Below are 19,700 nucleotides of genomic sequence, written 5' to 3' on the forward strand. Positions count from 1 at the left end.
GGCAAACATTAATGCCTTGAATTTAATGCGAGCAGCTACTGGTAGCCAGTGCAAATTTATAAATATATATATATACATATATATATATATATATTATAAATTTATAAATATCGGATCAGCTTTCCAGTGCTGGAGAGAACTCAAGGAGCGGAAGGCCTGCGATCGGACGCCGAGGTTGCTTTGTTTCTCCTCGATAGGTGAGTAACACCGTGTCTGCGCTGCAACAGCTAGTTGTCTGTCTGTCTGGTACACTGGACGCGACAAAGCGACCGTTGAAAATCATTTGAAATTTGTGTCAATCAGTCCTAAAGCGCCGCACCGCTCGCGTCCGGTGTAGACATGTTGCAACATTGGTTTTGCTTTGTTTCATAGAACTAATCGTTGCCTATGTATGGGTTGCGTACGTATGTGTGGGGCGGAGCTATCAAAATAGAGGCGAGACCCTTTTGGGGTAGGGGCGTGTTTGTTTTGGTGATTTCAAATGTCAACATTGGCTACCAGAAATCGCTTACACCACCTTTAACTGACAAAAATGACCATAATTTGCACGATGGAAGAATTATCTTCTTGTCGTATACAACCATTCAAAAACTCGGCAGAATTTATGTGAACGCTGCACCTGATGTTCATAAATTTTCATAACTGGTAAGCGTTTTTCCTTTTGCCTTGTGAACTGGCTGAGCCTTAATGATTCTGTTTCTGTTTACATGTATTTGTTTACTGACCGTTGCATGCAATTGTGAAATACAGCATTTTTTTTCAAATTGGCTATTCCTGAAAAAAAGATGTCGAGTTCGGACTCTACATTTAACTGTGCTGCTTGGGTCGCGTCAGATGATCTCGGGTACGGGCCGGATTCGGGCTTCAGTTTAAAATGCCCCTATTATGCCTTTTCGAATATTACATTTCATGCAGTGTGTCGTGTAGCTGTATGTGAACATAAACTATCTGCAAAGTTGTGAAGCCGACAGTGCATGATAAATAAAGTTATTGTCTAACAAAAAAAAGAGTCGGCTCGCAGCATAATGTCTGCCCATGTTCTACGTCGCCAGCTTGACCGCCCATAAACAGTAAAATTTCCATGTGGTTAACATCATGTCGAGAAGACGCTGTATCCTACACTGTGAGAGTAACTTTGTTTTATCACATCTTATAATTACCACAAACTTGTTAACACTTGACACTTACCACTGAGAAATGTCCTACTCCAGTCGTGCTTGCGAATCAGTTTCTTGTCGATCAGCCACTTCAACCGTTTCATCATCAGACTCCGGCTCGAATTGGTAAGGTACAATCGATACCATCTTTTCTATGTATTGACAAGTCTCCAGGGCTGTCATTTCGTCATGGTAATGGGCGTTTTGTTTATGACACGCGCTGTACGCGGTAGACCAATCCAGAGCCAATCTCTCTACGGCTCTGGACCAATCACAAAAGACCTCGCCATCTGACCAATCACAGCAGTGAGGGCTCACGGAAAGGAGGGGTTTAGAGAGACTGATTTTTTGAACTGCTTCGCACGAGTCATTTACGAATCATTTACAAATGAGGTAAAATTTAATTTTTTGAGAAAACTAACGTGTTTTTTGACCTTGCATGCATGTAAACCTGTTTTAGGAGACTCATAAAACAATATTAGCAACCTTAAAAATGGCATAATAGGGGCACTTTAAAGCCCGTGCAGACCTCTAACACACACACACACAAAACTCATCTGCTTCTGGCCTGAGTACATTTTTATATACATACAATTTTATTTTTGAGGAACCAAGGTTTATTATCTTGAAGGATTGTGTATTAAAGGGGTCATATGATGCTGCTAAAAAGAACATTATTTTGTGTATTTAGTGTAATGAAATGTGTTTATGCGGTTTAAAGTCACCAAGAGCTTGTAACACTCCAAAGAGAAAGGAGAAATTTAAATCGCATCATATGACCCCTTTAAGTTAAGAGCGCAGTATATTGTTTGTGTGGTAATTTTTAAAGTAGGCATGCAATGAAAATTTTATTTTTTCCTAAATGAATCCTATTGTGAATGATTTATCCATGAATACGTTTTCTTTTTAATTTATTATTATTATTTTTTTTTTTACCTTGAAATTTTCAATCACAATGTCATAAATCGATCCTCCACTGAAACAGAAGTCTTCTCTCTGGTGAGCCCTGGGATCCCTCTCTTCTGTTCATAGCGCTGTGGAACCTTTGTTTCTGTTCTTCATATCTTGTTAATATGTTTTCTTTTTGTAGTGGTCCAAATCGAGGTCATTATATCACTATAGTGAAGAGTCATGGCTTCTGGCTGCTGTTTGATGATGACATTGTAGAGGTAAGTCAAAATATAATTGTTGCTCTGCTTAATTAATTAATAATGTATTCCTGTATTCCAGGTATCATACAACAATTCTGTAACATGCTGTTAGTATCCAGAGAAAACATATTTTGACTCTAAATATAACTATAATTTAACTAAAAAAGATCATATACATTATTTCTCTAAATAATACTATTGGCCCATAGACTTCAATGATTTTACACGTTTATTCTTTGTTTTCAAAGAGGTGAAAATTTTCTGAAATACTACTTTTGATCAAGCTAAAAATTGTATTTAACCTAGAACAGTTTTTTTTTTTTAAAGCAGCGAAAGTAGAAGTATCTAAAAAAACAACAACACCCGAGACCTTAAAGGTGACCTATCATGAAAATCTGACTTTTCCAGGTTTTAAGTGCTATGATCAGGTCCCCGGTGCATCTACCAACCAAGGAAACGTGAAAAAGATTAACCAAATCACTTTGTTTTGGTAAGCCTTTTTCTGCAAGCGTCTGAGAAAACGAGCGCGTCTGATTTCGCTCCCTTGGTGACGTGGCAAAGGGATCTCATTATAATATTACCGCCCCTTAATCTGTAAGTTTCCAACCATGGCGCCATCATTTTGATTTCGCAAGTGACAACGGTGTACCAGTTCTAATGCCATGGCGAAAGTTTGAGCAAAACATGCTAACTGTTCTGTCTTTGGCTGCACAGACGAGCACAGAACACTATTTACAGTCCCAGCCTCAGAGACGACGATAGCAGTGGATTTATTGATTTATTTAGGCTACTGTATATTGCTGCTGCCACACAGATCTAAAATAAACAAGCGATTTATTTCCCAGCTGTTTACCTTCACAGACATAACCGACTGTTTTTGTAACTCGTGTGTTTTTAACTTAGTACTCACATGCTGTGACAGCAGCTTTCTGTCCATGTGCTTCGGATGTGTGTGCTCAGAAAACCTTATATCTGAAGTTTAAACTCGTATGGTTTAAAACGCATGATTTCAGCTCGATAAACATGATAATCAGAACCAAAACAGATGTTTTTAGCAGGTACGAGCTGTAATGGCGCAGCTCTATTCTGGAAAAGGGGGCGGGGAGCAGCAGCTCATTTGCATAAAGACACAGGCCCGAAAAACTGCGTGTTTCTGTTTCCACTCAAAATAGGCATTTTCAAAATGATATTATAAATGATCTGTGGAGTATTTTGAGCTGAAACTTCACAGACACATTCTGGGGACACCAGAGACTTATATTACATATTGTAAAAAGGGGCATAATATGTCACCTTTAATATTGTAAAAAGGGGAATAATATGTCACCTTTAAAGCATCAGTTTCAGTTCAGCAAACTTGATTGTTTCTTCTTCCAGCTGTTATTACAGTATGTTCATTTTCACATTTAGTTTGCGTTGTCTAGCAATGAATGTATGATTTGCAGCCCAAGGTATCTGGAAGTCTAGCACTGCACAGTAGCATATGTATCAACTTCCCCTCTCAGGTGATTTGTAGCTGTTGCTTATGCTTCACTAAGTGCTTGTCTGGAGTTGTCCTCACATTGACCCAAATACTTTTGAGTTCTCTGAATGAATTATAGGAGTAGTGATGCATTAATGAGACCAAGACCAACACTTTTATTCATTTGAATAGTTTAACTTGATGTAGAGAATGTAGAAATTTGTGTCTTGTTTCAAAGAGCAATTTTTGTTGAAACATACTAAAAAGAGTGCTATATGAATTGTGACCCAACCCCATCTTTCCATAACATCCTCATGCCACTTGATTGTTTAGGTTTGCGCTACACTGCTAGCGTAAAAGCGTACCTTGAATCGACATTGAGACAGATTTTCCACCACATTTATAGTATAAATCCATTTGGTTTTGACACACAGATGTGATATCCGCTCTGCTACACAGTAACCTAGACAAATATTTACTCACATGTTGTGAACACAAACTCTCAGGTGCTTCTCAGAACATGAAGTGGTTCTCGTACCATAAACAGCAGTCTTGTATAAATACCAAGCACAGTGGCGGTGTAAGGCGCTATATGTTAAATTGAGGCAGAGGGAGCAGTGCTTAGCTCTGTTGCATGCTAAAGTCAGATGTTCTTTATCTGTTTTTTATCTGATGTCTTCCCATCTGCACATCTGGAAAGAGAAAAATAAGAGCTTTCTGGACAGAGTAAATTTCTAGTCACTTAGGGTGTATTCACACCTGTCTTGTTTAGTTCGATTGAATTGAACTCAAGTTTGTTTCCCCCCTTGGTGCGAATCTTTTGGGCAGGTGTGCGGGTGCGCACCAAACAACCGTACCGAGACCCAGCTGAAGAGGTGGTCTCGGTCCGGTTGAATGGATGAACCAATGAATGGATGACCTTACGCACACGTGTGGTTTTGTTTACAGTTTCTGGTTCACTTGCAAAAAGGGCAGTGTGAAAGCGAACCGCATCAAACAAAACAAAAAAAAGAACATTGTATTTGGTCTGGACCAAAGCAAGTGAACTAGCGGACTTTCCTGGTGTGAATACACCCTTAAACGTGAATCGTGTAATTTCTGCACCACTAGTGACACCCTGCAGAATTTCTGGTTATTGCTTGAGCCAGTCTTGTTTTGTTTGACCCTGTTATGATTCAAATAGATTGCAATTACGTTCGGTGTTGCTAATTGCACAGAAATCACAAGCTTCATCATTTGAAGGGATCCAAACCTTTCCTTCGTTTGTGAAACACAAAAGAGAGTTTTGTTGTATGCAATAAATAATAAAAATGAAAGACATTTTTCAAAACGTCTACAATGCAGGTTTGGAATGACAGAGTAATTAAATGATAGAATGTTCATTTTTGGTTGAAATATCCTGTTGCTCATGTTGTTCCAATCTGTAAGACTTTTTTTGCTCATCTTTGGAACTCGAGGAAATAATTTTTTAATGAAATCTGAGATTTTGGTCCCTTCATTGAAAATCCATTGACTGAAAACTTTTGATGCTTTAAAACGTATATAAAATGAAAGTAATTGTGATCCATATGAACTGCGCAGTTTAATCCAAATCTTCTGAAGAGAGACAATCACTTTATATGACAAACGTATTTAATTTAGGCTTTTATTCACATATAAACATTGATCAATGCACATACATGGTGCACATCAAATATCACAAACTGAAGCGGAAACGTGCTTGTTTAAAATGAGAACCATGTTCTTATGTGTCATACAAGCACGCAAGAACCAATGAGGTTTGTTTTCAGAAATTATCACAACGGATTAAATACGTTTTCCTTTAAATCCAGTTATGTATCTCTTTCTCTTTTTTCCCCCACACAGAAAATAGACGCCCAAGCGATCGAGGAATTCTTCGGTTTGACATCGGACATCTCCAAAAACTCTGAGTCAGGGTATATACTCTTCTACCAGTCTAGAGACTGAGCCAGCAGGAGTGACTGACAGAATGGGAGGGCGTGATTTGTGAGAGACCGGATCAGGCAGATAGGGAGGCTTGGGCTTTGTTGACACAGCTCGGCCCCCTGCTCCATCCCCTCTCAGTCAAGTCCCTTTTCATCCAGGCTTATCAGTGGAGCTTTGCACCGGAGCATCAATCAGGCCCCAGACAGGAGCAGTTGATGTCAGAGTGACCTGGACACAGCACAGTAATCATCAGGCAGAAGTAATCGCCATCTGGTTCGCCTTCGACTCACTCGCCTGCTTTGTGTTGCTCGGCACACACCAAAACGCACATATATACATGTGAAATGAGCTAAACATATGTCTCGATGGCCTGAGAATGGACATTGTACAAACCTTTTTTTTCCCCCACCACACATAGTAATAAGGTTCATTTTGATAATCTGGTTCACTTCTCTACACATCACGTTCGTCATCGCTGGGTGGTGTGTCATGATTTTTGTTTTGGCACAATGTCATGATCAGTCCAGAAAGCCACTTGACAGTTCTTCACCCTCAGATGTTCATCTGCAGTGTCAAACATGGCACATCATGCTACATCAGTGTCAACCAGCTAGTTATAAATGTGTTGTATGCAGAACCAGTAGCTCATGTTGTAATTATAGTAGAGCTGCACCTGAATGGATAAACCTGACCATGTTTAAATTAGCTTGAAGGGGATGAGCATTTTTTGTGTTGAGAACTTGACAAGTGATTTCATGTAGGGCCTGTGGATTGATGGGTGCTCTGCTCTGTTAAGTAGAGAGGATTGTGGATACCAGAGTAGTGCCTGTATACAGGATGTGGCTTGGCTTAAGAATGCTCTTTCAGTATTCAACGAATGTAGAACATTCTGCCAGTTCTTGTGCACTGCAAGTGAGTGTACAGCTTGATTGTGTCATATAGTGCACACTTAATAGTGCACTAACTGTAAAGTGTAACAGATGGAGATAGAAATTAGGGCTTTATATTATTCTGAATACAAGTTAAAGCTCATAAATGCCTGTCTTATTGAAACCAAAAGCTGCACACATTTCCAGTCGTGTTTCATTAACACTGTGAGATTGTCTGAAATGAATGTGGACTCATTCAGTTTAGCCATTAAACAGTCGAAATATTGGTTAATTCAAACGTAATATGGATCTTCACTCCATGATAAAGTCTCCTGATTCATTAAGCCGATTGAATTGGCTGCATCTACTCTTTAATCTCAGCAACTCTTCTCTAGATCTCTATCGTCTCCTCTGCCAACTTAATAATGTTTTAACTCCGCATAGACCTAGATGGGAAGTGAAGCACAGCCAATGCCGAAGTGCAGTCTTGGATCTGTCTGTAAATGTCGGGTTTAAGCTGTGACTTGGCTTAGTAATAGTTAGATTGGTTAAGGGGACTCAGTAAAGGATTGTTTCTAGTTTGTGATGTTGCACGGCCAGAAGGATGAGCCACTTCTCCCAGTTCACTCGGCTTGTGATCTAGTAGTTAAGGGGGAAGGAATGTTTCTTTTATTTGGGCTTTTATTTATGTGTAATTATAAATGTTATATTAACTTTTCTTTGACATTATCATTTTTTATACATTTGTTCTTTATTTGGACACCAGGTCTGTTGTATGTTATGTGGAGAGAGGTGAAACAGAAATGTAAGGTTGATGATGTTGGAATTATCAGATTAATGCTGCAATCTTGAGACTTGTTACTAATCATAGAAACAGTTAATGCACTGATCACATTAACAGCACCCTGAGAGTTTTGGCATTAGCAGACAGACATAAACTACATCAAAACATGAGACAAACACAAGCTAATGCTACGTCATGCTAACGTTAGTTGTGTTTCATCCTGCCCCTTCCAATAACATTGTAATGATGTTTATTCCATACTGGGTTTGAAAAGAAAAGTGCACTTTCGATAAAGCAATGTACAAATTGTAAACCAGGTGAATGATCTGGTTTTGGAGTGGAGTGGACAGCATGGATGAAAGATGGGACTCACCCTGTCCCAAATAAAAAACAAACAAAAACACATCAACCACCTCCAGGGGGTTCATTTGGTCTGTGTTTCTTTATGATGCTATTAAACTGGGCAACACCCATGTGGTTTCAAGCAATCATAGCTTGTGCCAACATGTAATCACTTTCATGAAGGTACATTTTCACAAAACTAATATTTGCAAACACAAAGTAAAAAGTAAATAAAATGCTGGTCCTGTTTAGTAATGTTCATTCTTCACTATTGTGTTTGGAGACTAATAAATTCATGGCCAGGTGCATTCAGAAGTTTGGTGTTAAATTGACTCGCCGCCAGCGCTTTTGAAAAATGTTGCCAGCCACCGCCAGCATTTTTGATCATTTTCACTAAACTTTCTTGGCCCCCTGAATAGTTTGTTGTATGAATATCTGAACATGCAATACTCTACTCTAAAAAAAAATATTCTAGCTTCACGCATTCATTTTTTTATCAACACTTAAATGCAGGTAAGTTTCATAAAAAAAAGCAACATTTTGAGCGTTTTTATTAAATACTATATCTGAATCATTCAGTTCGACGATCAACGCAAAGATGCAGTAGATCGCTTCCACCAGCACCTCCAAAGCTTCACAGTCCTTTACCACTTCCGGGATCGACATTTAACCTGGGCAGTTTTCATTATTTTTCATATGCATCTGCTTACATATGTGACCTTGGACCACAAAACCAGTAATAAGGGTCAATTTTTCGGAGATCACGTGACCCGCTGACAGAGATGGCCGCTTGAGTCTAAAGCTCCCAGACCCGGTGTCATTGAACCATTCGTTTAAGTTATAGTCTCGGCGCAACGTTCTTATATTTGTTCTCTGAACTTGTTTATTTTTCTGTGATGGCTAAACGACAGCTTTTGCCGTCCTCTCCGGAGAAAAAACGGCAGAAAGAGCCTGCTAATGAAGCGCTGCGTGCCATGGTGGCTGACGAGTTAAAGCTACAGTTCGGCGTCGTTTGGGAAATTTTTAAGGAGGAATTTCAACCGATCGCCGAAATAATTGGAACTCTGGAGAAAGAGATGAGACTGATTAGCAAGAATTTTGACAATATCCAGACAGCTGTAAAAATGTTGATCATAAAAAAAAATAAGGTTCAATTTTTCGAAATTGAGATTTATACATCATCTAAAAACCTGAATAAATAAGCTTGCCATTGATGTATGGTTTGTATAGGACAATATTTGGCAGAGATACAACTAATTGAAAATCTGGAATCTGAGGGTGCAAAAAAATATCGCCTTTAAAGTTGTCCAAATGAAGTCCTTAGCAATGCATATTACTAATCAAAAATTAAGTTTTAATATATTTACAGTAGGAAATTTACAAAATATCTTCATGGAACATGATCTTTACTTAATATCCAAATGATTTTTGGCATAAAAGAAAAATCAATTTTGACCCATACAATGTATTTTTGGCTATTGCTACAAATATACCCCAGCGACTTAAGACTGGTTTTGTGCTCCAGGGTCACATGAGATCGCTCCTTTCTGCGTCTTCCTCACCTGTTTTTGAAATCGAGAGATTCTGCACTCATTCAGGAGATGTGTAATAGCGCCCCCGGGCGTATAACTGAAAACGCAGAAACCTGGAAAATTCCGTGTTTGGCAGGGAAAAAGTTTAAAAGTGTTATACATTAAGAAATATATTGTGGTTTTGTGAAGAGTCATTTTAATGCTGTACACTCACACGAGAGGAAGACTGGACTCAGTTTTCAATAGCCTAAAGAAAGTATTATTTTGAAAAGACTGAGAAAATCCTCACGCTCATTGGCTGGCGCCTCGGTAGTTACTCTAGTTGCTTAGTGTCAGGGTTGCCAGGTATGCGTAACGAAATAGCCCAATAGCCAATCAAAAATAGCGCACAAATAGCCCAGTGACCATATCCCAAATATTAAAACTCAAAATATGCAATTCCCATAGCTAAATCCCATATCTTTACAGTCACTGTTATGCAAGTGACCATAAACACAGTTTTAAAATGGCAGTTTAAAAGTACACCAGCTCACCGCGGACTTGGCAACCCTGCGTAGTGTTGTTGGAGATGCGCAGGCAGGGTGCGAACTAGGGGGGAGCTAGGGGGAGCTCGGCTCCCCTTAATAAGACATGGGCTCCCCTGAAAACGTGATTTGTGAAATTTTGGGGGGTCTCAAAAAATATTGACAAAGTGTTATTTTGACGTGCAATTTCAGTTTTGTGTAATTTGATCATCGTGGATTATTATGTGTAAAATTGCAAAAATAACATTCATTCAAGCATGACGGCGGTGTGGGGGCGCTGCGGTGCAAATTCCACTCATATTTAGTACATGTTAACTTAAAGATTCGTAGAAAAAATATAAACGTTGGACTCTGTGGTCGATTCTGTGTTAAGGTAAGGCATGTTATTCGCAATTAAGTGTTGTGGCTGGGTTGTTATAGGTCTGTGTGACTCTCGATGGCTTATAGGTCTAATTGAACGGAGGAATTATGGTATTCTTCTGTAGCCTGACGACGAGTAACTTTAACCGTTGTTCATGTGAACTCAAAGACAGCCTGATGCTTTGTTTATAGACTATTTGTGGGTGGCTGTTTGTTGTTTCACCTATCAATTCATGTCGATAAAGTATAATAGGGTAAATCCTGTATAGTGATTTATCCTATATAGTGCTTGCATAAAGCAAGTAGTGCATACAAAGATACATAACAGCTAAATTACAAGTGTAAGTCATTGTAAGCCCACATATCTTGCTTTACCAGCGGAGACAACGGGAGAATCGGTACCTGTACAGCCGAAGAAACAGACAATTCATAACAGAAAGACTGACAAAAAGAAAAAAAACCCGGCGTCAACATCGTTACGTCATACAAAAGGTGGAAAGATTTGATGACGGAAAAAATCTACATGAGACTGAGGGGGAGCGGGAAGCCCAGATTGCTTCTTTTGTTGGACGGGTAAGGGAATGAATTATGTGTAGACCGCTCTCTAAAACTCACTTGTATCAGTGTAATTTACATAAAACGCCGAGATTGTCGTGGTGATCCACTAATGCTATATGAAGTAGTACTGAATGCACCTTTAAAATGATTACATAATTCTAAGATTATTTAAAAATGATTAGAAAAAAACCACGAGAAAAATGATTAAAAATCAAATAAAATGATTAATAGTAAATGAGGAGTAGAGAAACTACCTTGATCTTCAGGTTGTGCACAAAGAAGGCCTGGCTCCAACTCAGTCTAAAGATATTTTGTCCTTTCATCTAAATGAATTTGAGTTCTTGATCAGTCTTGCAATGGAGCTGGGTAGGTTGATTTGGGATTAGAGTGAGTTTTTGTTGTTAGTTTGTAGGCTATTAGACTGCTTCTAGAAATGGCAGTGCTCACTCTGAACAGTGTTATTCTTATTGGAGGAAACCCTGCTTTTGATCCAACCCAACAGAGTCCAGGTAATTTCAAATTGGCCTATTTATACAGGATCTATTAATATGCAAGTTTTATGTAATATCACCCTCTTGTGGTTCAGTGATGCAATGCGTTCAGAGCATGTTCTCCAAATGGTTAAAAGTTTTCAAAAAATGTCTTATTCTTCCAAAAACATCTTCCATTTCATCTGATTTTTCTCAGACTGTGAATGGTCGTTGAAGAAGTTTTGGAGTGAAGGGCTTCTTCTGACAACAGGTATCTGAAAAGCAACATGTACAACATTTAATGGTACAAATTCATTTAGTTCAGATAAAAAGAACTCAGAGCTACCAAAATGTACTATATACACTTTATTTAAAAAAAGATATTACTATATGTAAAAGTTTCTGTAATGGTAAAGACCAAGCCTCAATCAGCTGCCAATACATCAGAAAAATGATAAAACTAATAGCCAGAAGGGGAACTTCAGAAAGCTTCAATGTTAATGTAAACAAATATAATAAGAGATTTCAGCCTTTGAAATGTAGACTATTTTGAAATTTTCAGTGCCCACTGAGTGCATGTTGAGGATTCATGAATATAAAAGCTGCTTTCTTTATAGAGAGGTTTATAACAGCCTGTGCTATATTTACATTCTATAGTCAGAGGTCTGTTTCTTGATTAAATACACTATTCTGACAGGTTTATAATGATTCTTTTGATAATCTAATGTATTCTGAAAACCCGTCTTGTTCTAGAGGAGTAGGATTATTTAAGATTATATTACATAAACAGTATAGCGTCTACAGATACATTATTTCGGTGTGTGTGTCTACTGGCAGATCTCTCTCTATACTTTAACGGGTCCACACTCAACCCCCACATTACATCTGTTCACTTAGGGGTCAAACTATAGTCTCTGAGCCTGACACCTTGCCAGTGAAAAAGTCCCAGAAGTTGCTTGGTGGTTTGCTGTCGTCTGACGTCGTGGATGAGGCGTTGGAGTTCTGTCGTACCCAGATGCCTTTCTCTCTCGGACTCTGTGGTTGAGAACCGCTGTCCTGCCGTCCCAGACTGAAATGAAGGCGCTCCTCTGAGCACGTGTGCCTTGAACTGCCTTGCCTTTGCTCCTGGAGCTCTCTCTTTTCACCCTGGGCATTAGAGGAGGACTGGGATAGACTCAACAGGTTGTGGTGGGAATGAAACTGCCTCATTTTACCAATGGACTTGGGTGGGACCTCAGAGGAACCTTTTGTAGACAACCACACACACACACATACAGAATATACATATAATAAGGTTTCGCTTATTTACACATAGAAAATTACACTACCGTTCAAAATTTTGGTAAGATTTTAAGAAATTAATACTTTTATTAGTATGCATTAAATTGATAATTAAAAGTGTCAGTAAAGACATTTATAATGTTACAAAATATTTCTATTTCAAAGAAATGGTGTTCTTTTTAACTTTCTATTCAAAGAATCCTGAAAAAAAAGTTCCTTAAAATATTAAGCAACACAGCTGTTTTTCAACATCGGCAATGTTAAAATCAGCATGTAAGAATGATTTCTGAAAGATCACGTGACACTGAAAACTGGATGGATGCTGAAAATTCACAGGAATAAATTACATGTTAAATATATTAAAATAAAAACAGCTCATTTAAATTGTAATATTTCACAGTATCACTGTTATTGCAGTATTTTCCATCAAAGAAATGCAGCCTCAGTGAGCATAAAAGCATAAAACATATCTTATCGACCTCAAACTTTTGAATTTTAGAGGAGATTGTAATTTCAAAATTACATAACATAACTTTTTTATCTTTTAAGGAGGTAGTAGATATTATTACTAGTCTAACTACGGCGTCATTGTGAAGAACGTTGTACTACTCACGTTTCCTGTTGGTGTTAAGATGAAGCACATTGAGGAAGACCTCACCACTCAGACTTCCAATCGCAGATGTCTCTGGGTAAAGAGGACACAGTGGCTCCAGGGATGAAAGGTCATCACTGGACTGACCCACAGAGTCCAGAGATGCCTGTGTGTCCCTCCTTCCACCGGAGTCCGTCTCCATCTTCAGGCTACTACTACTGCTGTCACAATGCAGAGATGGGTATATTAGTGTTTGGACAGTAGCAATTATTGTGGTTTCACCTCTGTAATCAGGCACATTAAACATGAGGTTAAAATGGCAGCCTTTCATTTAGGGTAACTAACCCATTAACCATGTAAACATTACCCTTTTTAAAGTGTCTGGGTTTCAGGGGTCTGTCCTTTGAATAGAGAAAGATAAAGAATGCAATTGTATCTAAAATTCTTCAGATTAAATTACATTATGGAGTGCAGCTGTGCCTGCCCACTTTTTCAGCCGTCTTGACTGATATATATATATATATATATATATATATCAGATCTCAAAAGAAACAACAGTGATAATATATGCTCATGGTCTGCTATGACACTGCCTCAAAATCAGGATCCCAACCTTTATCTCCAAAACAAAATGTCAGTTGGCCAGACAGTGATTAATCTTTTATGAATCATAAAAATATTGGTATCTGGGAAGCTGTGATCCTGAGATTGTAGTGTATGCCATGACTATTTAAAACGAAAAGCTTAGTTTAAAGCTGTGCTATAAATGAACTGTGCACATAAAAGGCTGTTGAGATAGTATTCTGTGGAGATAGTGGAGGCTTGGACCAGGAAACAGTATTCAACTACTTCATAAGTAATTGTGCAGTGCTTCATGGGAGTGGGTAGGTGCTAAGAAGCTCTTTTGAAGTGATTTGCTTGTCCAACTGATGAAGATTTGAAGAATCATGGGTAATATGTTTTTTCCACCAGAAATAAAACAAAAATAATGTGCACCGATGTCAATTACGTAACAAGATTGTCCTTCTTTAAAGGGGTCATATGATGTTGCTAAAAAGAACATTATTTTGTGTATTTGGTGTAATGAAATGGAGAAAGGAAAAATTGAAATCGCATAATATGACCCCTTTAAAAGTTACCATTAAAGAAACAAAACAACTTTGGAAAAATGAACAGGTTTTTTAATCCCTGGATCCTGAGTGTCACACTTTTCAATTAAAAGCTGACCTGAGTTTCCTGCGCAGCAGATAGTCGATGACATCAGGGTCCGTCTGAATGAGGCTCATGAGCATCTCCTGCTGCAGCTCAGCAGACACCTGCATGTGAAACAAAAAACACTCACTCAACTAATGCTCATGCTATTAGTATATGAATACTTCATAATAAGAATTCAACAAAGTCATCTTACAATCTCAGTGCATACAAAGTTATAATATATGTATCATATGCAGGCCTAAAATTTTACCCCCCCCAAATAATATATAGTTCACCCAAAAATGAAAATTCTTTCACCATTTACACATATGACCACCATTTACACATTCTTCCATGGAACACAAAAGAAGACATTCTGAAGTGCTGGTGGCCTTTTGAAATGTAAAAGCTTCCGTCTCCATTGTATGGAAAAGAGCAGGGAAAGAAGTTTCAACATTTCTCCTTTTGTGCTCCATAGAAGAAAAAGTCTTAAGTGTTTGGAATATGATTTTTCATATTTTCATTTTTAAATGACCTATTCATTTAATAGTATACACTCTCTACTGTCTATCATTCCGCAGCTCTCACCGTGAAGAGATGTTGGTGGTTCTGGATGAGCATCAGGGTGACGGAGATGATGACAGTGCTGTCTTCTATGCCCAGAGCTTGAGGACTGAGCTCTCTCTCTGATCCTCTCTCTTTCTGCAGGAGATTGGGCCCAAAGATCACTGCCAGGTTTGCTGCCGTCATCTTATTACCTGAGATCTAATCACAACACCAATTTAAAAACAGGTCAGAATTCTGATTTGATTTTAAACAATTGATTGAAAGTCTTTTGTCGTGGGGCTGTCATATATTTTGTTTAGTATTGCCGTTATTAAATCTAGCACTGTCAGGTACACGACAATGGCTTGTTGGTTTACACAAGGGCCTAGGCCTTTTTCTTCTTCTTTTTTTTCCTGTTTTCTTTTTTCTTTTCTTTTTTTTTTATATGTCAGTAGATGCATATAAAGAGCAGTGGTGCATTTGCTTCAGATCCAACTTCCACCTCAAAGATATAAGTTGAATAAACCAAACTTTTAAGGGCATTGTCCAGTTTATCAATGCCCCGCCAAAGGTTTTGCTGTCACAAATTGGCAAAAACCTAAATCTGCAAGTGCAAATCTGTAAACTACTGCAGAATCTGTTTGTTCAAACATCTATGGTGTTTGCTAGGTTTTTCTGGAAAAGATTTGTTTTGTTTCGTTTTTTCACACAAAGATTCCTTGCATACAAACATGCTGACACAACAAAGCATTTAGAACAATAAGCATACACAATAAGTATATATATATTATCATTTGTAATTTAATTGGGAACCTGGTCAGTTTGCTTTCAGAGAGTTGTGTGCAAAAGAGACCATTGGAATTCACTGATTACAAGATGCAGAAAAAAACGAACATACTTTAATAAAAAAAAAAAAAAAGTTAAAAATAATATCTAGCTCTGATACCACCACTCATTATAACACATACGGATAACTCTTGCTCAACCACTCATCTGTATGAGATAAACATCCCAGTCATTTGGAGGAGACTAAATTTGCCAAGGCAAAACCATCTGTACCATAAATGACAATTATGATGTGAACCCAGACCATACCTCCTGCTGGTTGGGCCCAGTAGAGCTGTTTGCATTCTCCTGTACTGTATGAAGAAGCGTCAAGAGCCTCAGCAGGGTGTCACAATTACAGGGAGGCAACAGGTACAACAACTGCTGCAGGTATGTCAACTGATCTGCCCCCCTCAACTCTGTCAGACAAACACAAAACATCTTGTAAGGTAAGCATACTGTATTTGATAACAGCTGATACAATAATGAGAAGTGTGTTGGACATTACACAGTTTAATTGAGTATCCTGATTCCTGTGTAATAAGGTTACTGTGTAATAATGATTGTAAGCTAGTACGGTTAGCGTGCAGGAAGGCCCGGTAGAGTTCTCGTGGTAACAGGGGGTCAGGCATGTCCCTCAGAAACTCCTTCAGTAATGCAGCCACGTCATGAACGCTGTGCTCTTCGTCTAACAAGACATCTATCCCCATGTCAAAGTCCTCGTGCAGCTGAAAACACACAAGGACACAGCAGGATGAAACATCATCAAACAAACTGGCACTGTACACAAGACTCAAGTATCTCATGTATCCTGTTCCTGTACAAACACAGTATAATATACACATACAAATCACAGTCAGTCTGAAGTCAGCTATGAAAACAAGACACTGTACGCGCTATGATCAGTATCTAAAACATTCACTGTACTGGAGATGTTATACTGTCAGCAGTGTGTTTCTAGAATCAATGTGAAAGACGGGCGCATGCCACACGTGAAAGAGAAAAGATGTGTATAATGCAGTGGCGTAAACTGGCTCTAGAGAGCAGCTGGAACTGACAAACTTACTTGACGGACTCTTTTTTTGGAGCTGCCTACGCGGAAAATCCCCAAAGTTTTTAACCCTAGCGAGAGAGAGACAGAGAGATAGTAAACAACTGCTGGGTTCATATTTCATTGTCCTGATTTCGTATCTATTTTAGTGTTTTTTGAATGGTGTCTCATTTGGGTGACCTTCTGTTTGCAACCTGAACCCGGGTGTTATGTGTTATTAGCCTGAGGATGTATTCAAATTAATTTACTGATATTTCAGGGAAAGAACAAAATTCGCAAAAGTATTTGGGTTTACAGTATCATGTACATGACATTGTTACACTCATACAGTTCATAAACATATCACTTTGATGAACTTTAGGGTCTTCAAACCAGGGTTGTGCACCACGCAGAACTAAATTGAGAATGCCTTTTAAACTCTTGAACTTAAATTTGAATCACAGCAGCCAACCCAGAGGCAGAATTACAATTAAACTAGAATGAAGCCATTGGTAATCCTGTATTCCCGATCAAGCATTTAATATTTGGCAGAGAGCAGGAATTTCAGTTGTCAATGACATCTACACTGATATTATTTTTCCCAGCTTTTCTCAGATAACACAAAAATTCTCCCTGTCTAGTGTTCATTTTTTACATACTTACAGTTCCGAAATGTTGTTAAAAACTAATTTCCTGACTTTCTGAATCTTCCACCAACGTCCCATGTAGGTGAAATTCTCGAAGTACCCTTAGATAAAAAGAGTGTATTGTCTATCTCCTCTATTTCTCCTCCTTCTCTCTCCTTTATTAAGTGGGAGTCAGACTTTTGCCTCACATTTGAAGATGAGATCTGGAGCCAGGTCTTGTCCCATGTCTATACCTGCTCTATTTGTGCACGATATAATCTTATCCAATTAAAATGTATTCATCGAATTTTTTTGGGACAAAAGTGAGGTTGGCAAAAATTAGGCATGATGTTGATCTCATATGCAGTCGTTGCCATCAGGCTCATGCAGACTTAATACAAATGTTTTGGTTATGTCCATCCTTAACTTATTTTTGGCTTTTCATTTTTAAATGTTTTCCCTCTTGTCACAAAGAAACAGATCGAGCCTTGTCCTTTGGTTGCACTTTTTGGAATTCCTCCTCAGGTTTACTGGGATTTTCTTCCAACATTCTTCTGCTATGGAAACAAAATCTTCCTCCATCTTTTGATGACTGGCTGCTAGATGTAATGAGCTTCATTCATTTGGAAAAAAATTAGGCACACAATAAAGGGCAATACTGGCATATTTTCTGAAACTTGAGACCTTTTTATTAGTTTTTTCTGATTATATGAATTCTTCTGTAGTCTGTCAACCTAATCATTAGGATGTCCTTATGATCATGGCTTATTTTTGATCAAAAGTGTATTAAGTACAAGTAAGTGGATTTTATCTTCATAATTTATATTTGTAATGTTTTGTTTGATGATGTAAATGTGTAGAATATGTACATGGGCGATTACTTTTATTTTTTGTTTCTAATCTCTGATTCAAAGTTTATTCTATACATAATTTACATATACTCTATAATTATGTATTGAGGTTGTTTTTTATTTTTAATTGTATTTTTTTTTTGTGGGAAAAATATTTGTTTCTATTCTCCTGTATCTTTATCCTTTTATTATTATAAAAAGTTTGATAAACAGATAACAGATCCAAAAAAAAGAAAAAGAAAAAAAGAAACCTTGAATGAAATTGGAATCTCTTTCTCCTTCTCTCTCTATGTATATGTATTGTGTGCAACTGTGCATATATATATATATATATATTTCCAATTTCATTCTAGTTTAATAGTATGTAGCCTAATGCCACATATATAATTTTGAGTTTAATTTGTATATTTTATTATATTTAATGCATTCATTTTCATTTTATATACCAAGGTGAAAGAACGCTTTATTTCCCTGAACACTAATTTAATACTTCCAAATGGCACTAAAACAATATAAAGTTGTCTGAAAACAGTGTGTTATATATATTGCGGTGCTATATGGCAAAATGTTTATCGTTTTGATGGTTAATTTATTACACTTTATTTACGGAAATGTTGAATCATCAGTCAGAAATGAATGAAGTTGTTTTGGAATAATGAAATTTCCCTTCTGTTTCAAACTTCTTTCAATTGCAGTTCTTTGCCTGCCAATACATTTCAAATTTCAGTTCAACTTCCTGTCCTTCCAGTTTTCACATAAATCACTGGACATGTGCTGTAATGCTGTTTGCAGCTTACCGTGGGTCTCAATGTGTTTACAGCAGCGCTCTACCACACGGGGAACTTGTCTGTAGATGGGATTGAGACTGAGTTTGGCCTGTGTGCGACCAGCAGCCTTTTTCAACTCCAGCTCATTAGGGTGAGAGAGCTGCAGAGCTTCAAGTAGTCTAGACTGACTCTCAACCATATCAGAGATGGAGTCTACAGACATCCCTCCCTGACAGAGAGGAAATAAAAGATAGTTTATGATGAAAAGATAGGCAGAGGTCACAGATGAATGAAGGTATGTGCTGTACGTAAGGCTTAAACAATAAAGGTCAAAATGACATCATCAATTTCTGTGAAAACTTGTTCCAATGAATGAATTATTAAAATAGATAAACACCTGAAACACTTTCACACTGGTCAGAAAAGAGCTCAAAGAAAGAAAAAAAATCTGAACACAATAAATCTATTTATGCTATGTATACAAAAGAAATGTGAACAGATTTCCATGAAAGCTTTTCAGAAGTCAACATGATGACTGAATAACCCAGTAATCTCTTCTCTTTCTCGCTCCATGTTTGGGCGGAGAGAATGGAGAATTTGTTTTGGCAAAGACACAGGCATAAATCTTATTTGCTCCTGCTGATATGTAGCCACCCATAGAAATATTGTCTCCAGTCATACTGAGAGAGGTATGGAAATCAAACAATAACCTGAACCACGCTGCCTGCTGCCACTGCTGTCTGACTCAGTAATAACAAACATCTTAGCCATTATTAATGTGATGAAGAATACTATACTGTTCAAGGTATTGCCCAGCCCATCTTATGACTTT

At 37.9% G+C, this 19,700-nt stretch overlaps 2 protein-coding genes across 2 annotated transcripts in view; one reads left to right on the top strand and one right to left on the bottom strand.

Annotated features, from left to right (window-relative positions):
- The window catches only part of LOC107695326 (ubiquitin carboxyl-terminal hydrolase 12-like), a 17,323-nt gene extending 10,120 nt beyond the window's left edge, over positions 1 to 7,203 (top strand). Inside the window, exons 8-9 of the mRNA XM_016495185.1 lie at positions 2,248 to 2,326; positions 5,637 to 7,203. Of these exons, the coding sequence (XP_016350671.1) occupies positions 2,248 to 2,326; positions 5,637 to 5,738 (181 nt within the window). The 3' untranslated portion in view covers positions 5,739 to 7,203. The remainder of the gene's footprint in view (positions 1 to 2,247; positions 2,327 to 5,636) is intronic.
- Positions 7,204 to 11,486: 4,283 nt separating this feature from the next.
- The window catches only part of LOC107695325 (rho GTPase-activating protein 6), a 35,464-nt gene continuing 27,250 nt past the window's right edge, over positions 11,487 to 19,700 (bottom strand). The window contains 8 exon segments of the mRNA XM_074187040.1: positions 11,487 to 12,400; positions 13,051 to 13,250; positions 14,257 to 14,345; positions 14,812 to 14,988; positions 15,865 to 16,013; positions 16,172 to 16,322; positions 16,661 to 16,716; positions 18,899 to 19,097. Coding sequence (XP_074043141.1) covers positions 12,057 to 12,400; positions 13,051 to 13,250; positions 14,257 to 14,345; positions 14,812 to 14,988; positions 15,865 to 16,013; positions 16,172 to 16,322; positions 16,661 to 16,716; positions 18,899 to 19,097 — 1,365 coding nt within the window. The 3' untranslated portion in view covers positions 11,487 to 12,056.

Source organism: Sinocyclocheilus anshuiensis, unplaced genomic scaffold (genome assembly GCF_001515605.1).
Source record: "Sinocyclocheilus anshuiensis isolate Anshui unplaced genomic scaffold, SAMN03320099.WGS_v1.1 scaffold282, whole genome shotgun sequence".
Taxonomy (NCBI): domain Eukaryota; kingdom Metazoa; phylum Chordata; class Actinopteri; order Cypriniformes; family Cyprinidae; genus Sinocyclocheilus; species Sinocyclocheilus anshuiensis.